The sequence below is a fragment of the Periplaneta americana genome, chromosome 7, assembly GCF_040183065.1.
Source record: "Periplaneta americana isolate PAMFEO1 chromosome 7, P.americana_PAMFEO1_priV1, whole genome shotgun sequence".
Lineage (NCBI taxonomy): Eukaryota > Metazoa > Arthropoda > Insecta > Blattodea > Blattidae > Periplaneta > Periplaneta americana.
Genome location: NC_091123.1, coordinates 136252345 through 136271575, shown reverse-complemented (window position 1 = coordinate 136271575; position 19231 = coordinate 136252345). Strand labels below are relative to the sequence as shown.

Genomic DNA, 19231 nt, shown 5'->3' with positions numbered 1-19231 from the left:
GTAAGGGAAACTATATCCCTCTATATAGAAATTGCGTTACTTATTCTCAATGCCTATGTTACGATCCGTACCTCTGGAAACCTATTTTGACATTTGTGGAAGAATTCGTGTGAATATTTAACTCGCAAGGAAGTCTCGCTGAGTGGTAATGGATTTTCACAACGATTTTTTCACCTCATACGTTCCATTTGAAATAAGAAATCTCCCTATAAATTTCTACATCTGGAGAAGGACCTGCTCTCGAGATATGATTTTTCAAAATAATCACTTGAAACTCTGTCTCATATCGCCATTGTCATTATGAAGAAAATATTTAAGGTCCCAAATGTTTATGCATTGCTCTCAAAATCAGGGAAGCTTATGAAAACTCATCTCTTCAAGCTGTTTTAAGAAATATAATTTCCATCTGTCAGTGATCATAGGATTCTTTTTGAAGACTCGTGTACTAGTTACCAAGATAGACAAGCTATAGAAAGAATAACTCCAGAAGGTAAAATGGTGGAAGTGGCTTTAGGTCTGGAAAAATTTAATTCGTAAGTTCTCTGGTAATATTTTGTTCCTTGGCAGAATATTATTTTGCATCAGAGAGATAATGTGATAAAATTGCAGTCCTTAACACATATCAGTTTTCATCTCCTAGATATGTTTAAATATGGCTGGCATTAAGCCGGGTACCTCGACACCAAACACGATAAATTCGTCATTCCTGTACAATTCTATTTTCATATTGATGCGCAGAAATGCTCTAAAACTATGAGAAATCTATTTTTCTGAAAAGATTGTGGTGCGAAGTTCCATTGTTTTTTTTTAGCATTTTTACAAAGATTTCCACTACTACGATCAGTACAGTGAGTAATTTCACTTATGTTTATATTTACTTATCATTTCTTCATATACTACTCTATAGTCAATTTCGTGAATATAATATTATACCTGATATGAGGAGGTACTTTTCAAATCGTATTATGTCCATTTTCAGTAGAGAAGGAAAACCGTTAACTCCTACATCCTTGGAGATGAATTTAAATATTTCAAGCCTTGTTTGCTTGGAACCTAATGCAGTTAGACGTGAATGAACTTCCCAATTGCATAGAGCATATTCAGAATATGCGGAAATGATATAAAAATCGATTACGTCAAGAAGTGGACTTAATACGTTTTGAAATATTATGTCATTTTCATAACTTATATTTTGACAGTATAGTATGCAGCTAGATGAGATTTATTGCCTGATACGTCTAGCACATAGCACTGTTTGCATCAGCTGTTATAGCTCTGGATTGAAGAATTTGAAAAAAAGTCTTATCTCGAAAATTAGGCCCTTTCCAGATGTAGAAATTCATATGGAGGTTTCTTATTTCAAATGCTATGTTTGAGGGAACAATCATTGTGAAAAAATTCATTATTGCTTGATGAGACCTTTCTTGTCAGTTTGCTTTGTTTTGTTAATCATAAAATGTTTGTGTGCATTTTATTAAATAATTTTTATAACTTGCAAGATTACATCCCCTCCTTTTAAATTATGTTATAAACACCAATCACTAATAGCTTTAATTAAAAAAATGACATGTTATTAAGAAATAAATACATGTAGTAAAGCCTTATTTATAATCTGACATGTTTATTTTATATTTTTAGATATATTATAGCATATTAATTTTATTTCACTAAAATTTGTTAATATGAGAGTAACTTTACATTTGGTCATAATTGGACAATTCTTAGTACCAGTACATTTTCCATTTATTTTCCATATGGCAGTTGAAGTTGTTTGCTTTAACAGTATTGTTTTGCAGATTTGTGAATACATAGCAGTTACGAGTATATGCAAAGTGCTTGATGTTTTGGTTGTTAACTTACTCACCCGTATAACTGTATGTTTTACTATGTTTCTTGCTCACTGTGGATGTTTGTGCACAGGATGAAGTGTATTAAGGTGAGTACTTAGCTTTTGAATTACATTATAACAACTTTTATTGTGTAATACTAAAATAATAATACTGAAATGAACTCGTTCATCTCGAAATAACATTCCTGATTTCAACTCATGCTTGATACTATTTCTTCCTGTTTTCAAACAGCTGATGTGTGGCAAGTCTTCTTCCATAATTTTCCTTTAATATTGCATTCACTGTTACGTGATGTTCTCACCACAGTGTTGAAATCCTACTTTGACCCAACAATTTGCATCTGTACTGATCTTTTTAATATAAAATTAGAATAGTATTATCTCTTACTTTGTGGTGGACTTCAAGTATTAATGTGGCCATTAACGTCTCTAAATGCAAATTATTGAACAATGTCAGTTTGAAAATAATTCAATTAAATTACGATGATGTATTACTTTTCCCTTTCAGCAGAAGTTCCACCCACAAAGTCTTCGCTAGAACCGAAAATTCCTGAACCAAAACTTCCTGAAACCCAAACCACTACACTTCCTCCATCAGCTGCTGGTGATGCACCAGAAGTTCCAAGTTCAACAGCAGAACCAACAGCACCTGCTCTTCAGTCATCACAGAGAACTGAACTGTCTAGCGATTCAGCACTTCCAAAAACCACAGAGCCTTCTGCTCCTGCTCCTCTAGGAGGTCCTATTCCGCCTCCCTCTCCAGGTGATCAAGATAAGGTGACCCATCCAGTTCCTCACACACCATTAGTAACTGAGGCTACACCTCCTACATCGCCTCCCATAGTGATACCAGAATTACCAAAAACAGACACTCAAGCCCTTAAAGTTGATACTCCTTCACTAGAAACTCCCCCAGTGGGATCCACACCTTCAGATCTTGTATCAGTAACACCAATAACATCCACAGTGTCCGAGGATGTAACACAGGCTACTACAGATACAGCAGCAAAATCTGTTGCAACACAGGAGAGCGTTCCAACTACTATACCAGAAGTAGAAACCACTACACAGGAAGATATCCCTGAGCAATCAATTCCTTCTACACCGCCAGTAGCTCAGCAAGTATCTCCCACACCACTTGCAAGTCAGCAATCCGATCCCTCAACTCCTGCAACTCAACAGGCACCTATTACTCCACCTATTCCTTTACAGGCACCTAGCACACCACCTGTTTCCCTGCAGGCACCACCCACACCGCCTATTCCTCTGCAGGCACCACCCACACCGCCTATTCCTCTGCAGGCACCATCCACACCGCCTATTCCTCTGCAGGCACCATCCACACCGCCTGTTCCTCTGCAGGCACCATCCACACCGCCTATTCCTTTGCAGGCACCATCCACACCACCTGCTGTTCAGCCAGCACCTCCCACACCACCTGCTGCTGAACCAGCACCTCCCACACCACCTGCTGCTCAACCAGCACCACCTACACCACCTGCTGCTGAACCAGCACCTCCCACACCACCTGCTGCTCAACCAGCACCTCCCACACCACCTGCTGCTCAACCAGCACCTCCCACACCACCTGCTGCTCAACCAGCACCTCCCACACCACCTGCTACTCAACCAGCACCTCCCACACCACCTGCTGCTCAACCAGCACCTCCCACACCACCTGCTGCTCAACCAGCACCTCCCACACCACCTGCTGCTGAACCAGCACCACCTACACCACCTGCTGCTCAACCTGCACCACCTACACCACCTGCTGCTCAACCAGCACCTCCCACACCACCTGCTGCTGAACCAGCACCTCCCACACCACCTGCTGCTCAACCAGCACCACCTACACCACCTGCTGCTCAGACTGTACCTCCTGCGCCATCTGCTCCTGAACCAGCACCTCCCACGCCATCTGCTCCTGAACCGGCACCTCCCACACCACCTGCTGTTCAGCTGGTACCTTCCATACCACCTGCTGTTCAGCCAGCACCTCCCACACCACCTGCTGCACAGCAGGCACCTCCCACGCCTCAGCAAGCACCTCCTGTGCCCCCCGCAGCTCAGCAGGCACCTACCACTCCTTCTGAAGCTCAGAAAATATCTTCTGCATTAAAAGAAGCAAAACCTACTGATGTCTTACCTACACCACCACAGTCACCTCAAACAAAATCACTTCCACCTACAGAACAAGTATCTGCAGTGCCTTCTATACCAACAGAAACAAAATCCACAGTAACTTCCACACCTTCAAAACAAGCCTCAGAACTAACACCACCACCTACACCTTCTCCAAAAACTACAGAAACTAAATCTGCTGAGCAGAAAGATGCCTCTGTTCCCTCCACAAAATCAAAAACTGAAGAACCTCCAAAGGCTGCACCCTCAAAGCCATCAGCTCCTGCGCCTCCTCCCTCAGATGCGCCACCATCAGATCAGGCCCCAGTTCCACCCAAAAGAAAGGGTCATAAGGGGGCAGGAACATCTACGACAGATCAAGGGGCTGCCAGTAAACCTGCAGCCCAGCCCCAGCAGAGCAAAGGTTCCAAGCCGGGACAGAAAGGCAAAAAGTAATATGTTCTTCCATTTGCAACTTATTTTCAACAGAAGTACTATGCTATCTCATGTGCCTTCATTTCAACTTAAGAACGTTTCAGTAAAGTACAGCGACGATGGGGAGGAAGTGCATTGAAAATAGATGGTTTATGACAGAGTGTATTTATGCATTTTTGCAATATGAAGTTTTCAAAACAAAAGTTAAATGTTGTAGTGCATAATCATTAGTAACAATTGTCTTCACTTCATTGTTACACAGTATCATAGGGTGTTTAATGAGCACCATCTAGGTATCTAGGGGTGTTAGTTCAATGAAGTACGGTATGTAATTCGTAAGTAAATGCGAGTTACAATCCAGTTCTGCTAAGTGGAAATAAAATTTCATCATTTAAATTAAAATATGAGGGTACCGGTATAGCTTGTAAATGTACTACATACTGAGATAATAGTTGCGCAATTGAATGTTTAAAATTGAGAGTTTCTTGAATTGTTGGTTATGAAACTAGAGATTACTGAAATCTGTTATGAATTTTTTTTGTAAGTTTGCTCTATTCTAACGCTTATGTTTTCATTCTGTATGGCTTCGTTTCAGACTTTGATAATTTTGAGAGTTTTATTGTGCCCATATTAAATGCCATTTAAATTAAATATTTAAATCTTGATACAGATTTTTCCTTGATCAGTCAAGATTCTTACATGTATTATTTCAACAAATAAAAACTATATGATTCACTTGAAATAGGTTGGTACTTTGTTTCTGTTTTTACATACTGGTGATACATTCACAAATAAGAAATACTCATAAATGTATAATTTGCCAAACTAGTTTGTGTGAAATGTTAACAAATAAATGTGACTGCTGTTAAGTTTAGAAACAGTAATTGATAAGATTTTCACAGGAGTGAAATTATAGCTACGTCAAATGGTAACATAGTGTTTATTTTTCTAAGGTATTTATACTAGTGTGTTATGTAAGTGCTGATGAAGTGATCGAGGCATGTTTTCTTATATTAAAAGGGGAGTTGTTAGACTATTTCAATTGGTACAGTAAAACAGTAAACAGAACAAAAACAAAATTCAACAAGGTAGAATTATATGTTGCAATAGGAGTAATCAATCTATTGAAATATTCATGTTCGAGCTGATTTTCATGAAATTTTATAACCGTCTATGCAGTCATACCATTTTCTCATTTTTAAGATGAGATCTGGGTATAGGGAATGGAAAAAATTACCTGTAAAATTATTTATGGACATATGTCGACGATTCTATAGCAAATTAAAAAAGTTTCAGAACACAAATCTGTAGATTTTTCTATATAAATACATTAACATTTCTCAACATCTTCCACTAGTAATTTGAATGGTTATTTTTATATAGTTTACATTGTTCCATGTCTTTTAAAATTTTTAATTTTAGGCAGAAATTTCTGTGTTTCATATCAGTGACACAATGTAATTAATCTTAAATTTTAATTTAAATGTTTAATAATAATAATAATAATAATAATAATAATAATAATAATAATAATAATAAATCCTATAGTAGTTTTTTAGTGTATATAATCCTGTAATTTTAATTGCATTGATTTAGGTAAGTTATAGTAAATTGTTTTAATTTGTCTTGGGTTAGGAAGGATGTGGAGGGACTTGCCTACTTTGATTACAGAACTAACAATTTGTTACAATAATTAAGCAGATACTGTATGTATACACGATAAGGTTGCCAACTTTTTTTAAGAAAATATGGGAGACTAAGGATTCAACAAAATTTCACATAGAAAATTGACAAATTATTCAGTTCGGTAACTAAAAAAAACAACTTTATACTTTGGCAGCTAGGCTTAAATTAGAGTATTTTGAGACAGATTTTGTCTCGCGTAATAGTTGAAGTCGATTTCAGTTTGCAGTTATGATTTGGTTAAATGTATCATGCTTCTGTTTCAAATATCTGTCCAATTACTGTTCATCAGAAGAAACATACTTTTTGTATGAGCATTAGTACTTGGAATGTTTAGAACAAAACTCGTAGGTTTTTCCAAATTTAATACATTTACATGGTTTGATTTTAAACTGGTGAGCATTGAAACCCCATTCTGGAAAGCATTCCATTCTGCAAGGTTGCAAATTTTATTGCATCTCTTGAACAACAAAATTAATTCATCATATAAATCATCATCATGCACGGCAAAATAAAATGTTTAGAACAAAGATTTTTACATTATTAAAAAATAAGGGAGCAAAATGCTGGAAGAGAAGAAAAATACGAGAGCCGAGTGACTGTTAAAAATTAGAGGCAAATACAGGAGTTCCCAGAAAATGATGGGAGGGTTGGCAACCTTAATACACGAGCACACCCAAACTTCAAATTGCTGGCTAAACAAGGAAACTTGATTGCAACCGAATTAGTTTGTTAGAAATAGGCTATTCAACAATCACAATAAACATTTTGTGTAACCTTTCAGCACCTGATTTTTTTCCAAAAGTTATAGAACAGAAAAGATTAATAAGTTCTAAGTAAAATCACATTAAGAAAAGTTATTACTGGATTCTGTTAAATTAATATTTTTTTATTTTGCATGGAAATTAAATTTTTTTTCCCTTCTGTCATTATCTTGCTCTCTCTCTCTCTCTCTCTCTCTCTCTCTCTCTATATATATATATATATATATATATATATATATATATATATAAATAGGGACATACGAATTAAAGTGAAATTATAATGGCAGGCAGAGTAATTATCTCATGCCTCCATGTTAATTATTGTATCAGTGCACTTTATTTGAACCAGGTTAGCTTATATATATATATAATATAGATTATAAAAATATTGAGATATAAAATAATTACATTTGTGTCACAAATGAACATGGTGCTAAGTCAGTTTGAATCATTACGAAGGTTTAATTATCTTTTTTACTAATATTATACACTCTGTCAGATTATCACTGCAGATGTAGAAGTTGAGAATTGCTAATAATAAGTTTCCATAATAGTGTATTTATTACTCGAGCTGGTTTTGAAATTGAGTATTCAAGACTCTGTTCTAGAAATGAAGTTCCAGTTTTACTAGTTTATCCAGTGTGTCAAAAATGTATCTTGTTATTTTTAGGTAATTTTTATTGGCATTGTAGTGCCAAAATGGGCATAATTTTGTCATTCATTCTACATATATGTAGATTGTGTTCCTGCCACATCTAGTCTGTAAGAACTGATACACACATCTGCTAAATGTATATTAATCGAATGTGAAGTCGTCAAGTTTATTATATTCATAGCTGAAATAGTAATATGGATTATGATGCTAAAAAATAAGCTGAATTGAAATTCACATCTCATCAGCCAAATTACCAGTGATATTGAGATGCAGCACGATGTTCATTAGCATTATGCCAATGGAATTTTGTTATGGGAAGGCTGACACTTGTGTTATGTGACTTGCCAAAAGAGTTTAATTTTTATTTGATTTATTTATGACACTTTGAGATGAAATACTGCAAACATTTTAGGCTAACATTTCGGTAAAAACGTTAATTAATACGAGCAAGTGTTTAACACTAACAAAACAAATTATAAAAAATATGTAATTGAGTTCCTTATTTGTTTATACACTGTTCAATTTGTATATAAAGTTCAGTTTACCTTCCTTACAGTTAGGAAATTTATTTATAACTCTATTTTTAAACGTCAATGTAAAAATGGCTACGAAATGCCAACTTCGAAATGATTGTTAATGTAGAAGTGTCGATTAGAATTTGTAGTTAAACTCTTTCGTCCTCACTAGGATTGGGCTGCAGAAGTTGCTGATTTAATAAAGAAGGTCTGCACTAAGTATAAATTCAAAGAACTTACGTATTTTTCAACAGCACTTGATAAGTATTAAATTTAATTTTCCTCGAAATGATTGTAATAGTACAGACGAATTATCACTGCATTCTACAATTTTTCTCGGACACTAAATTTTATTTTAAATGGTAGAACTGTTCTCAACAAATTAGTAGGCTACACAAGTAGAATCCATTGATCAACAAACACGTGTTTAGGTTTGGAAGGAACCTTTTTGAATCTGTCAATATTACAAAAGTTCATTTTAATGAAAAAGGGCAGATTATTTTGCTCAAACCATAAGAATATGTCATTTTACATATTGCTGGTCTTAACATAAAGAAAGAAGAAAAATATATCGGAAAAATATTTATATTTTTCTCTTTATATAAATATAATTGTTTGTAATTGAAATGAAGTTGATATAATTATGTAATACTTATTATGCTGAGTTTCAAAATATATGTAGATTATAAAATTAATTAATTTTATTTGTTTTGCTAACATGTACAGTGACATTGTTTAAAAAATTATAAATTGAAATGTTTTTGAGGTGCTTAGTTCTGTTGAACCTTGCTGATATTTCGTGGTAGCAAAATACACTTTTTTTTAAGTTACTAATTTGTGTGAAATTTGGCTTTGCTTGTGGAATTCTTTTTAAAATATTTACGATACATATGTAAAACAAATTCAATTTATTTTACCAATACAGTAATAATCCCCTTTTTTGCCAGTAATCTATTTCTTATCTTTATTTCGTTTTATATTTATCATTTTGCCAGCGAATTACTAACCATTATTTTCTTCTGAATAATTCAGAATGTGATTTAAATTTAAGTTAAATGAAAACTAAATCTCAAAATTAATTAAGTTCCAGTACATTGTTTGCTCAAATGTAATTGAGTGTAAATTAAATTTGTTTACTAATTATATTGATTCTTGTAATGAGTATGAAAATCGTAACCAAATTTATATTACATTTTAATATTAAAATTTTATGACTACAACAAACACATAATACCAATATCTGTTAAAAATCGTTTCTCACTATCACAGGTAAGAGGTGGTAATTTTATTATCTATTGAATGTATTAGTAATTTAACAAATAGATGTATTGCAAAAATATTTATTTATAATTTTATTTATTCACGAAATTATTCACTTCGTTATATGACTGGAATTTTAAAAGAAATTCAACATTACAGATGCAATGTACATTTAGCATATCGTGTTGACTGATTAAATATTTAAAATCAATGAATTCTTCCACTTGTATAATATCAATTGTCAAGTATAGAACTGAATGTTATGATACATATTGGAAAACTGCTAGACTGTTATTGTAAGCTATTTGAAAGGTGTGATTTAATTAACAATACATGTTACTGTAAGAGTAAAAGTTCAGTTTTTAAAGTAAAAACTGTATTTGATACATGTGAAATTGTGTGTTATTCTTAAAACCTTTGCATGCATGAAATTCTTTGGGTAAGTCCAGAAATATATATACATTCTCTTCGTATATTTTTAGTTAAGCTATTGACAATAGTGGTGGGGTGTGATTTGAAGACCTGATAGGTTTGTCACTGATTCTAACTGTGACTGCAGTTCAAAAGTAACAGCTCCGATAAATCACAATTTTTGCCCAATATGTGACTTACAGTGATGGTGACTGATGTACTTATATGTGACTACTTTAGATTCCAGATAACTGCAAGTTAGAAGATTAACATGAAGGACAATATAACTGGGATCTAATTAATTTTCATCCCACTTAAAAGGCTATATTCTTTCATGAATGATTCACTTAAACATTAAGATAATAGAGTTCTAGACGACTTGGAAATCTACAGATGGGAAACAGAGCTCCACAATTACCAAGTATCATCCAAACACAAAAATCACACTGCGACAAAATCGCTATAATCTGTCACAGCGATTTTACTATGACAGCAAAATGCTCTCACACCCCATCTCTAATTGACAAAACATTAGTTTTTGCGAAGACATTACTTTGCACTTTATTCCTGAATAGCCAGTAATTTCATTGATTAAAGTTCTCGTTAACACTTTGTTAAAACCATAAAATTTACTTAGTCTTACGTTAAAAAGTGTAAAATTGTTAAAAAAAGGCATATACCTTTGACAGACGGCCCGTTTCAACGCTATTTCACGTCATCTTCAGTGTCTCTTGAACCACTGGTGATTTTGACTCTGCGATGTGCATTTGTCGATGGTAGGGGTGGGGGTGTGTTCCTATGGTGGGGGCTGACTGTGTGTATGTTATGATGTATTATGACGTCGAATAATGTGTGTGTTAAGTATATATTGTGGGTATGCTATTGTATTCTTATATATTTCGTACTGTTCTAGGATGTTTAATTGTGAACTTTTTGGTGTAATGTGTAAAATTTCCATATCTGTTTCTATATTATTGTAGTCATGATTATTGTTGATAATGTGGTCTGCATAATTTGATGTGATGTAGGGTTTTACATAGGACAGACAGGAAGATCCTTTCACACAAGATATAATGAACATATTAAAGCTATAACCAAACCCTACATCACATCAAATTATGCAGATCACATTATCAACAATAATCATGACTACAATAATATAGAAACAGATATGGAAATTTTACACATCACACCAAAAATTTCACAATTAAACATCCTAGAACAGTACGAAATATATAAGAATACAATAGCATACCCACAATATATACTTAACACACAATTGCAGTTCAATACACACACATTATTCGACGTCATAATACATCATAACACACAAACAGCCAGCCCCCACCATAGGAACAACACACCCCCACCCCTACCATCGACAAGTGCACATCGCAGAGTCAAGATCACCAGTGGTTCAAGAGACACTGAAGATGACGTGACATAGCATTGAAACGGGCCGTCTGTCGAAGGTATATGCCTTTTTTTTTAACAATTTTACACTTTTTAACGTAAGACTAAGTAAATTTTATGGCCAGTAATTTAGATCGAGTTATGTACACATGGATTTTTATTTTTACTCTCCGGTACCTACTGAAACAACTGTATTATTTGTTTTGCTTGTAATTGTATTATGATAGGAAATTTATAGGTTGTGGAATAATTCTTGATTTCTGAACTTCGTTATCTCAAGTACAAATAATTATTATGAATTCCGATCCATGATACACAGACTCAACATTCCTATGAGCCAACAAGACTATAGGTAAGAAAGAAATGCACACTGTCAAATACATAGCACAGGAAAATGGATACAACCCGAACATAATAGACAACATCATAAGTAAGATTAAACGCAAACAAGAAAACTTAACACAAACATAAGAACAAAACAAATGCATCACACTAACATACGAAAACAAGAACATATACAAGATTGCATCATCTTTCAAGGAACTAAAATACAACATTGCATACAGAACATAGAAAACACTACAAAAACATCTTAACAAACAGACAAGCGACACAAATAAATACAAACTATCATGCAAGGGTTGCAAGACTTCTACTCGTACATTGGACAGACTGGAAGACCATTTCAAACGCGTTACAAGGAACATATCACAGCCGTAACCAAACTACATAACAATTCAATCTATGCAGAACATGTCACAAACTCCAATCACAACTATAGCAACATAGACACCTACATGAAATACTACATATCCAGCCAAAAAAAACAGAAACTTGACACACTAGAACAGCAGTGCACAACCTGTGGCCCGCGGGCCTCATGTGGCCTGCCACTATGTTTGCTGCGGTCCGATAGTAAAGTTTCAAACTTAAAATTTAAAAAAATATTTGAACAGACTTGTATTATTAATAAACTATCAATTACAGTAATCACTAATTAATAAGACATTGAAGTAAATTATTTATTATTGAGGATGTCTGCAGCCCTTCAAAAGAACATATACAGGATGTTTCAAAAATATAGGGCATAATTTCAAGTACGTATTCCCCATATGTAGACAATACAAAAAGTTCATTACAACATGTGTCCAGAAATGCTTGGTTTCCGAGTTATGGCCTTCAAAACAGTGATATTCACTGGAAAGTTTTTCTTCCCGCATGTAGGTGCCGTAACAGAAGATATTAACAGAGGACACACTTGACAGTTAGTTCCGAGGCGAAGGGTACATTGAGTGTTGTGTTTGGCGTTGTACTGTGCGACATGTACTCAAACCAGGAGCTGGCAGAAGTGCACTTCATGTACGGTAAGGCGGATGGCAATGCTGCGTTGGCTCGTCGTTTGTACCAGGAGAGGTAGGCCTATCTTGACTGATGGATCGGTAGAGGTGGCCCAATTACTTGGCCTCCACGCTCACCTGATTTGAAGCCTATCGATTTCTACTTGTGGGCCCATTTAAAATCATTGGTGTATTCGTCTCCGGTGCCTGACTTGGAATCCCTTCGGAATCGAATTGTGGCAGGTTGTGAGGAAATACGCAATACTCCTGGAATTTGGGATCGTGTTTGCAGGGCCATGAGACATCGATGTGAGGTCTGTATTCAAGCAGGAGGTGGACATTTTGAACATCTGCTGTAAAGGCAACTACCTCCGGGAAGAAAAACGTTCCGGTGAATGTCACTGTTTTGAAGGCCATAACTCGGAAACCAAGCATTTCCGAACACATGTTGTAATGAACTTTTTGTATTGTCTACATATGGGGAATACAGACCTGAAATTATGCCCTCTAATTTTGAAACACCCTGTATTTTTTTTAATATTGGCCCACAGTATTCATAAGGTTGAGCACCCCCTCTAGAACAATATGAAATTTACAAACATACCTGAACACTCAACTTAATTAAAAAAAAAAAACATCTTTTTCGACACAATCATGAACACATCTCACCACAACAGGAAACCAGAAGATAACATGGAACCTTCACAAGGCTTCGGACAATGAAGGATAACACTTCGAAAGTAGTCAGCCAGGTAATTTCCTATGAAGTTAACACAGTAAAGAAGTTGCAAGTTAATCAGTAATTATTACTAATCTGAGAATGTCTGTGTTATCCTTTCTGCCTTAAAATTAAGCATTCTACGTTTGATGAATGACAGTTGCAGTTCCTGTCCTTTACCACTTTTATCACTATTTAATTTTATTTTAATTTAATCGAAATTTCTTTTGTAGAAGGATCTAGTTTTGTCATTCTCCTTTTGCAAATTGATCACAAGTTCTCAATTGAGTTGATATCAGATGAGTTGTCCGGCCAGGGGAGTACCTGGATATTATTCTGATTGAAGAACTTGGTAGTCTTTAGAGATGTAAAGTATGGTATTCAGTGTATGACATATTGCCAGGTCTTGTTGAAACACACCATTGCTATTAGGAAATGATTTCCGCGGCTGCAGTAAGACTCTAGTTTCCAATATGCGGATATACTTATCACTATTCATCCTTCCCTTGATAGGAATTGATGGTCCAGGCCCTTCGTATGTGCGTTGACAACGTTGCAGCCAGCATCATGATGGCCGACAGCATTATGTTTGTCAATGTTTTAAAAATAATTATACATTGTAAACACTATTTCCAGCACTCGCCTGCGCATTACTTGTCTTTTTATAGTCTCTCCTTCCATTTATTTATATTACGCAGGGGCGAATGCTACTCATGAAAGTTAGACTTGCTCTTTTATTCATAGGGGAAGATGGGAGGATATAATAATTCATAATTAATAAAAATAATCAGACCCACATAAATAATTTATTTTATAGTTATGAAATCATTATGAGTCATGGATCATATTCGCTTATCAGATGTAAAAGTTCGGTATAATAATATTATATTATAACAAACATGTCCAACAAAACAGTTTATTTTTTCGACCCTGTCAACCAATGCGTATTGTTGTATTGAGCTGCACTGAACGAGCGCACATTCTCTATAATGTCTGTCTTCTCTTGAATAGTCCTTTGGGAAAATGGATTTAATAATAAGGTTTCAATAACACACAATTCCGAACCCATTGCAACACTTCAAATTAATGTTTAAGAATTAATAATACATGCAGCAGCTAACACATGCATTCAGCTCATACAATTACATTGCACTCGCAAATCACAGCACATTCCCGCTGTCAATACTGGTCTGTGTAACGTTAAATAGTCGTTGGTGTAGCTCTCGGACCAGAGCTTCAAACAGCATATAACAGAAGTATGTGCGCCTAGGACGGACCAAGGAGGAAGGCACTTGCGCGCGCATCATATTCTCGTTATTTCTACGTCTTTCCTGTAGCTCCGACAAACGAGCAAGCGTTGCGATACTTGCGGTGTGCAACCTGCGGATGGTATTACGCCTATACAATATTCCAAAAATCAAAATAAATTTTAATGTACGTAATCCCATTTTGAGAATACACATTCTACGAAAATATTGGGCTTGCGCAGCAAGCATAGCATGCCCTGAGAAATCGCCCCTGATATTACGCACACACTGTATATGTTAGTTTTACTAATTCTATGTATTGAAACACTCTCAGGTGAACAAACGAACTCGGGAAACACTTGTTACAGACTGATTCCTATTGGTTCCACTGTACAAATTTGTGATGTCACATACCAGAAATGCATATAGTCTAACGGCCAGAAATTTAAAAAAACATTTGAAATCAATTTAAATGTTCCTGTTCTTAACAAGTAAATAAATACAAACTTAATTTTTAATTGATTATATTTTGTAATGCAACATATTATAATATGTGGTCGGACTGGGTACCGTAGTCGGTATAGTGCTGGCCTTCTATGCTCGAAGTTGCTGATTCGATCCCAGCCCAAGTGGATGGCATTTAAGTGTGTTTAAATGCGACATGCTCATGTCAGTAGATTTACTGGCATGTAAATGAACTCCTGTGGGACAAAATTCCGACACAGCGGCGACGCTGTTATAACCTCTGCAGTTGCGAGCGTCGTCAAATAAGCCATAATTATATATTGGCGTGTATGCTACATGTTTCATTGGCCGCTGGCGTAGCTAAGGTGATAGCGTGTTTCCCTGCTGATTCACGGCTGCGATCGGACATGTGTTTCATTTCCACTTGGACTGATTATATGGTTGGGCTTTTTCCGAGGTTTTTCCCCAACTGTATGGCAAATGTCAGGTAATCACATCGGCGAATCCTGAGCCTCATCTCGCTATAACCAATTCCAATGACGCTGAATAGCTCAGTAGTTGATACAGCGTCGTTAAATAACATAAAAAATAAGGAAATAAAAATAAATTCGGTACTTTACAACATAGACAGCTGAATGACGGATTTCAATTTGATAAATTAACTTATTGCTGGGCCGCGTGGTGAAGGCTGGTTCACAATAAACCGGAACGGAAATAATGTTAAAATAAATGTATTTAAATTTGGGCATTCACAATAGTTGATTGTGAATGCTCCCGGCTTATTGTGAATCAGCCTTTACGCGGTCTAAGCATCTCTTTATGCGGCGCGGTCGGAAGGTTCGTAGGTTCGAATTCCGCCTCGGGCGTGGATGAATGTCCTTCGTTAATGTGTCGCAGACTAGGGAAGGTATTATATTATGTGTCGGTATGTAGTGTTAGTGTTTCATAGCGTCGTCCCTTCCTCTACAGGCATTGGTGTAAGCTCTACAACAGTAGGATGTTACTTACTTACAAATGGCTGTTAAGGAAACCGGAGGTTCATTGCCGCCTCACATAAGCCCACTATCGGTCCCTATCCTGTGCAAGATTAATCCAGTCTCTACCATCATATCCCACCTCCCTCAAATCAATTTTAATAATATCCTCCCATCTACGCCTTGGCCTCCCAAAAGGTCTTTTCCCCTCAGGTCTCCCAACTAACACTCTGTATGCATTTTTAGATTCACCCATAGTGCTACATGCCTTGCCCATCTCAAACGTTTGGATTCAATGTATCTAATTATGTTAGGTGAAGAATACAATGCTTGCAGTTCTGCGATGTGTAACTTTCTCTATTCTCCTGTAACTTCATCCCTCTTAGACCCAAATATTTTCCTAAACACCTTATTCTCGAACACCCTGTGCCTTTCTCTAAGTGAGAATCCGTGTTTCACAACCATACAGAACAACCGGTAATATAACTGTTTTATAAATTCGAACTTTCAGATTTTTCGAGAGCAGACTGGATGACAGAAGCTTCTCAACCGAATAATAACAGGCATTTCCCATAGGCCTATTTATTCTGCGTTTAATTTCCTCTCGAGTGTCAGGAGGAGGTTAAACGAAAAAAATCGAGATAGCCTTTATCGGAAAGAAAGCCGCAAGTTTTGTGCGTAAATACGTCGCTGATAGAATTGCTGTTAAGGTGAACGCCACCAATGACAATCAACATCTCTTACTTCCAGATACACTTCGCTGTGCTAGAACTTCTGGGAGTAGCCATCTAGTATACATTGAGAGAATATCGGTTGCTACAGAAACTACGTTGTTTATACGCGTGCTCCCTTTCCCCCTGCATATGCCTCGATATTGAGAATGTTATCTCTTCTGAAATTTTACTCGCGAATCTTTCTAATTTAACATGTTTACTGCTGATTGTTGCTAATTGAAATTGTAGCCTGGTTCGTTATGAGTCGTTTGACATGATTGCGAACGTTCTATCGCTTGACATTCTGGACTTACTGGTTAGGGTACCGCTCGACCTGTCAATTCGTGCCTCAACTTCGCCCTCCCTCTTATCGCTGATTAACGTCACTCGCCCAACTCAAGGTCACGTTGGATATATCGAACCTTCGTCTGTCGATCGCCTTCTACTTGAGTTAAATATATTATGCAGTTTAGAAATTATAGGAGCGACAAAACTGGTCTGAAAATGTGTCTGTGGACTTTCTGGGATAGCAACTTGGTACTGGACTGAACTTAAAATAGTACATTATGCAACGTGCCTATAATGGTAGTAATTAAGACGCGAGGATGTTTATGAAACGAGCGCAAGCGAGTTTCATAATTTTCATACGAGCGTCTTAATTACCATTATAGGCAAGTTTCGTACGACTTTTTATGCTCGATCATATTTCTAACTTGAAATTATTCATAAGTATTCATGTTATTGTTATGTGAGTGAGTGCAATAGCCTACCTCATAAATTGTGAGATGTGCGCAGACGCGAAAGTATTGATTTCTTCCGAGAAACGAATGTCGACGACCTTAATATAATCTAGAGAGTAAGATAAACATTAATCTTGATATAACCTTGAAATTGAATTCGACATTGAAAGATGAGATGACAAATTGAATTTATTTGAATATTATTTACAATTAACGCTATTATTATAGTAACAGAACATAACCTTCTGCGACAGTATTGGATTTCCAGCCTCCGTGACGTTTCGCTAATTGTATTTCGATTGCATATCCGAGAATAATCGATACTTGCTACAATGGTGATTTCTGATTGGTTGAACAGCTGAACTTTAATGAATAGGTGTACTTTAATGACATGCATTAAAGGGCTGCTACCAGGTGTATAATTACTACATTTCGGCATGGTCGAGCATAAAATATTAGAAAACACAACGAGAGTGCGCTTTTAATGAGGAATGTTTAAGAAATAAGGAATTCGCGGGCTGGTTCTAAAATAAAAAACCGGGTTCTGTAAAATTTTTCATGTTTAATGTAAAGTTTGATTCTGTTTAGTCTGTAAACCATCACGGTAATTCAGATTATGATATTAATGAAATGCAAGAGTGTAGGCTGCTCAGAAGTTCTACTGTTTTAAAGCATTTTGTACTAACAGGAATCAGCTAGAAACTGTAAGTACTTCTGCATTAGAATCAGAATGTGCCAGATTAGTTTTAGACATTTTATTATTTGCGCATTCAGATTAGGTCAGGTTTCACCATTGGCTTTTTAAAATACAGTAATAACAGCCTATCAGACCATTTTTTTCAGCATAAAATAATATGTTGTTGTTTTCTAATGCCAGGCGTTTGACAATAAAGTCATTTGACCTCTTGCACTCTAATATGTTTCAAAGATATTATCATGGCCAGCCACTGAAGCACAGATTTTGAGGTGTTCCGAATCCATTTCTTGGTTTGAGTTGCACAATGGGCAGTTAGGGGACTGATATATTCCAATTCTATGCAGGTGTTTGGCCAAACAATCATGGCCTGTTGCCAATCTAAATGCAGCTACAGACGATTTTCCTGGTAAATCGAGAATTATCTGTGGATTATGATGCAGAGAGTTCCATATTTTCCCTTGAGATTGTGTTATCAAATTTTGTTTGTTGAAGTCTAAGTATGTAGATTTAATAAATCTTTTCACAGAGTATACGTAGATTTAGAAACAGGTCTGTAAGTAGCAGTGCTTCCCTTCTTTGCTAAAGCATCCGCATTCTCGTTTCCCAGGATTCCACAATGGGATGGTATCCATTGGAATACAATTCTTTTATTGAGTGATATTAATTGAGAGAGCATTTGAGTTATTTCTGCTGTTTGAGATGAAGGTGTGTGTTTAGAGACTATTGATAGAACAACATAAAACAATATAAGTTATACTTTAATTGTTGGCATAGAATAGGCCCTACGCCTTTCTCCGCACCGAGTATGAGTGACTGAGCGAGAATATTGAGGAGAATACAGGGAGAACGGGAAGGATACAGGGGAAATATAAGGAGAACTTGGGGAATACAGGGAAGACAAGAGAAATACAAAAACGAGGAGAGTACAGGGAGAACGAGGGGGGGATACAGGGAGGACAAGAGGAATACGAAAACGAGAATACAGGGAGAACGAGGGGGATACAGGGAGGACAAGAGGAATACGAAAACGAGAATACAGGGAGAACGAGGGGGATACAGGGAGGACAAGAGGAATACGAAAACGAGGGGAATACAGGGAGAACAAGAGGAATACGAAAACGAGGGGAATACAGGGAGAACAAGAGGAATACGAAAACGAGGGGAATACAGGGAGGACAAGGGGAATACGAAAACGAGGGGAATACAGGGAGAACAAGAGGAATACGAAAACGAG

The 19231-nt window shown here is 36.2% G+C and overlaps 1 protein-coding gene across 3 annotated transcripts in view; it reads left to right on the top strand.

The window, feature by feature from the left end:
* The window catches only part of LOC138703459 (uncharacterized), a 185784-nt gene extending 176107 nt beyond the window's left edge, over positions 1 to 9677 (top strand). For 2 of the 3 annotated variants that reach the window (XM_069831335.1, XM_069831337.1), the window contains one exon: positions 2358 to 9677. In XM_069831335.1, coding sequence (XP_069687436.1) covers positions 2358 to 4426 — 2069 coding nt within the window. In that variant the 3' untranslated portion in view covers positions 4427 to 9677. The remainder of the gene's footprint in view (positions 1 to 2357) is intronic. The other variant, XM_069831336.1, reaches the window with a different exon arrangement.
* Positions 9678 to 19231: the final 9554 nt, after the last annotated feature.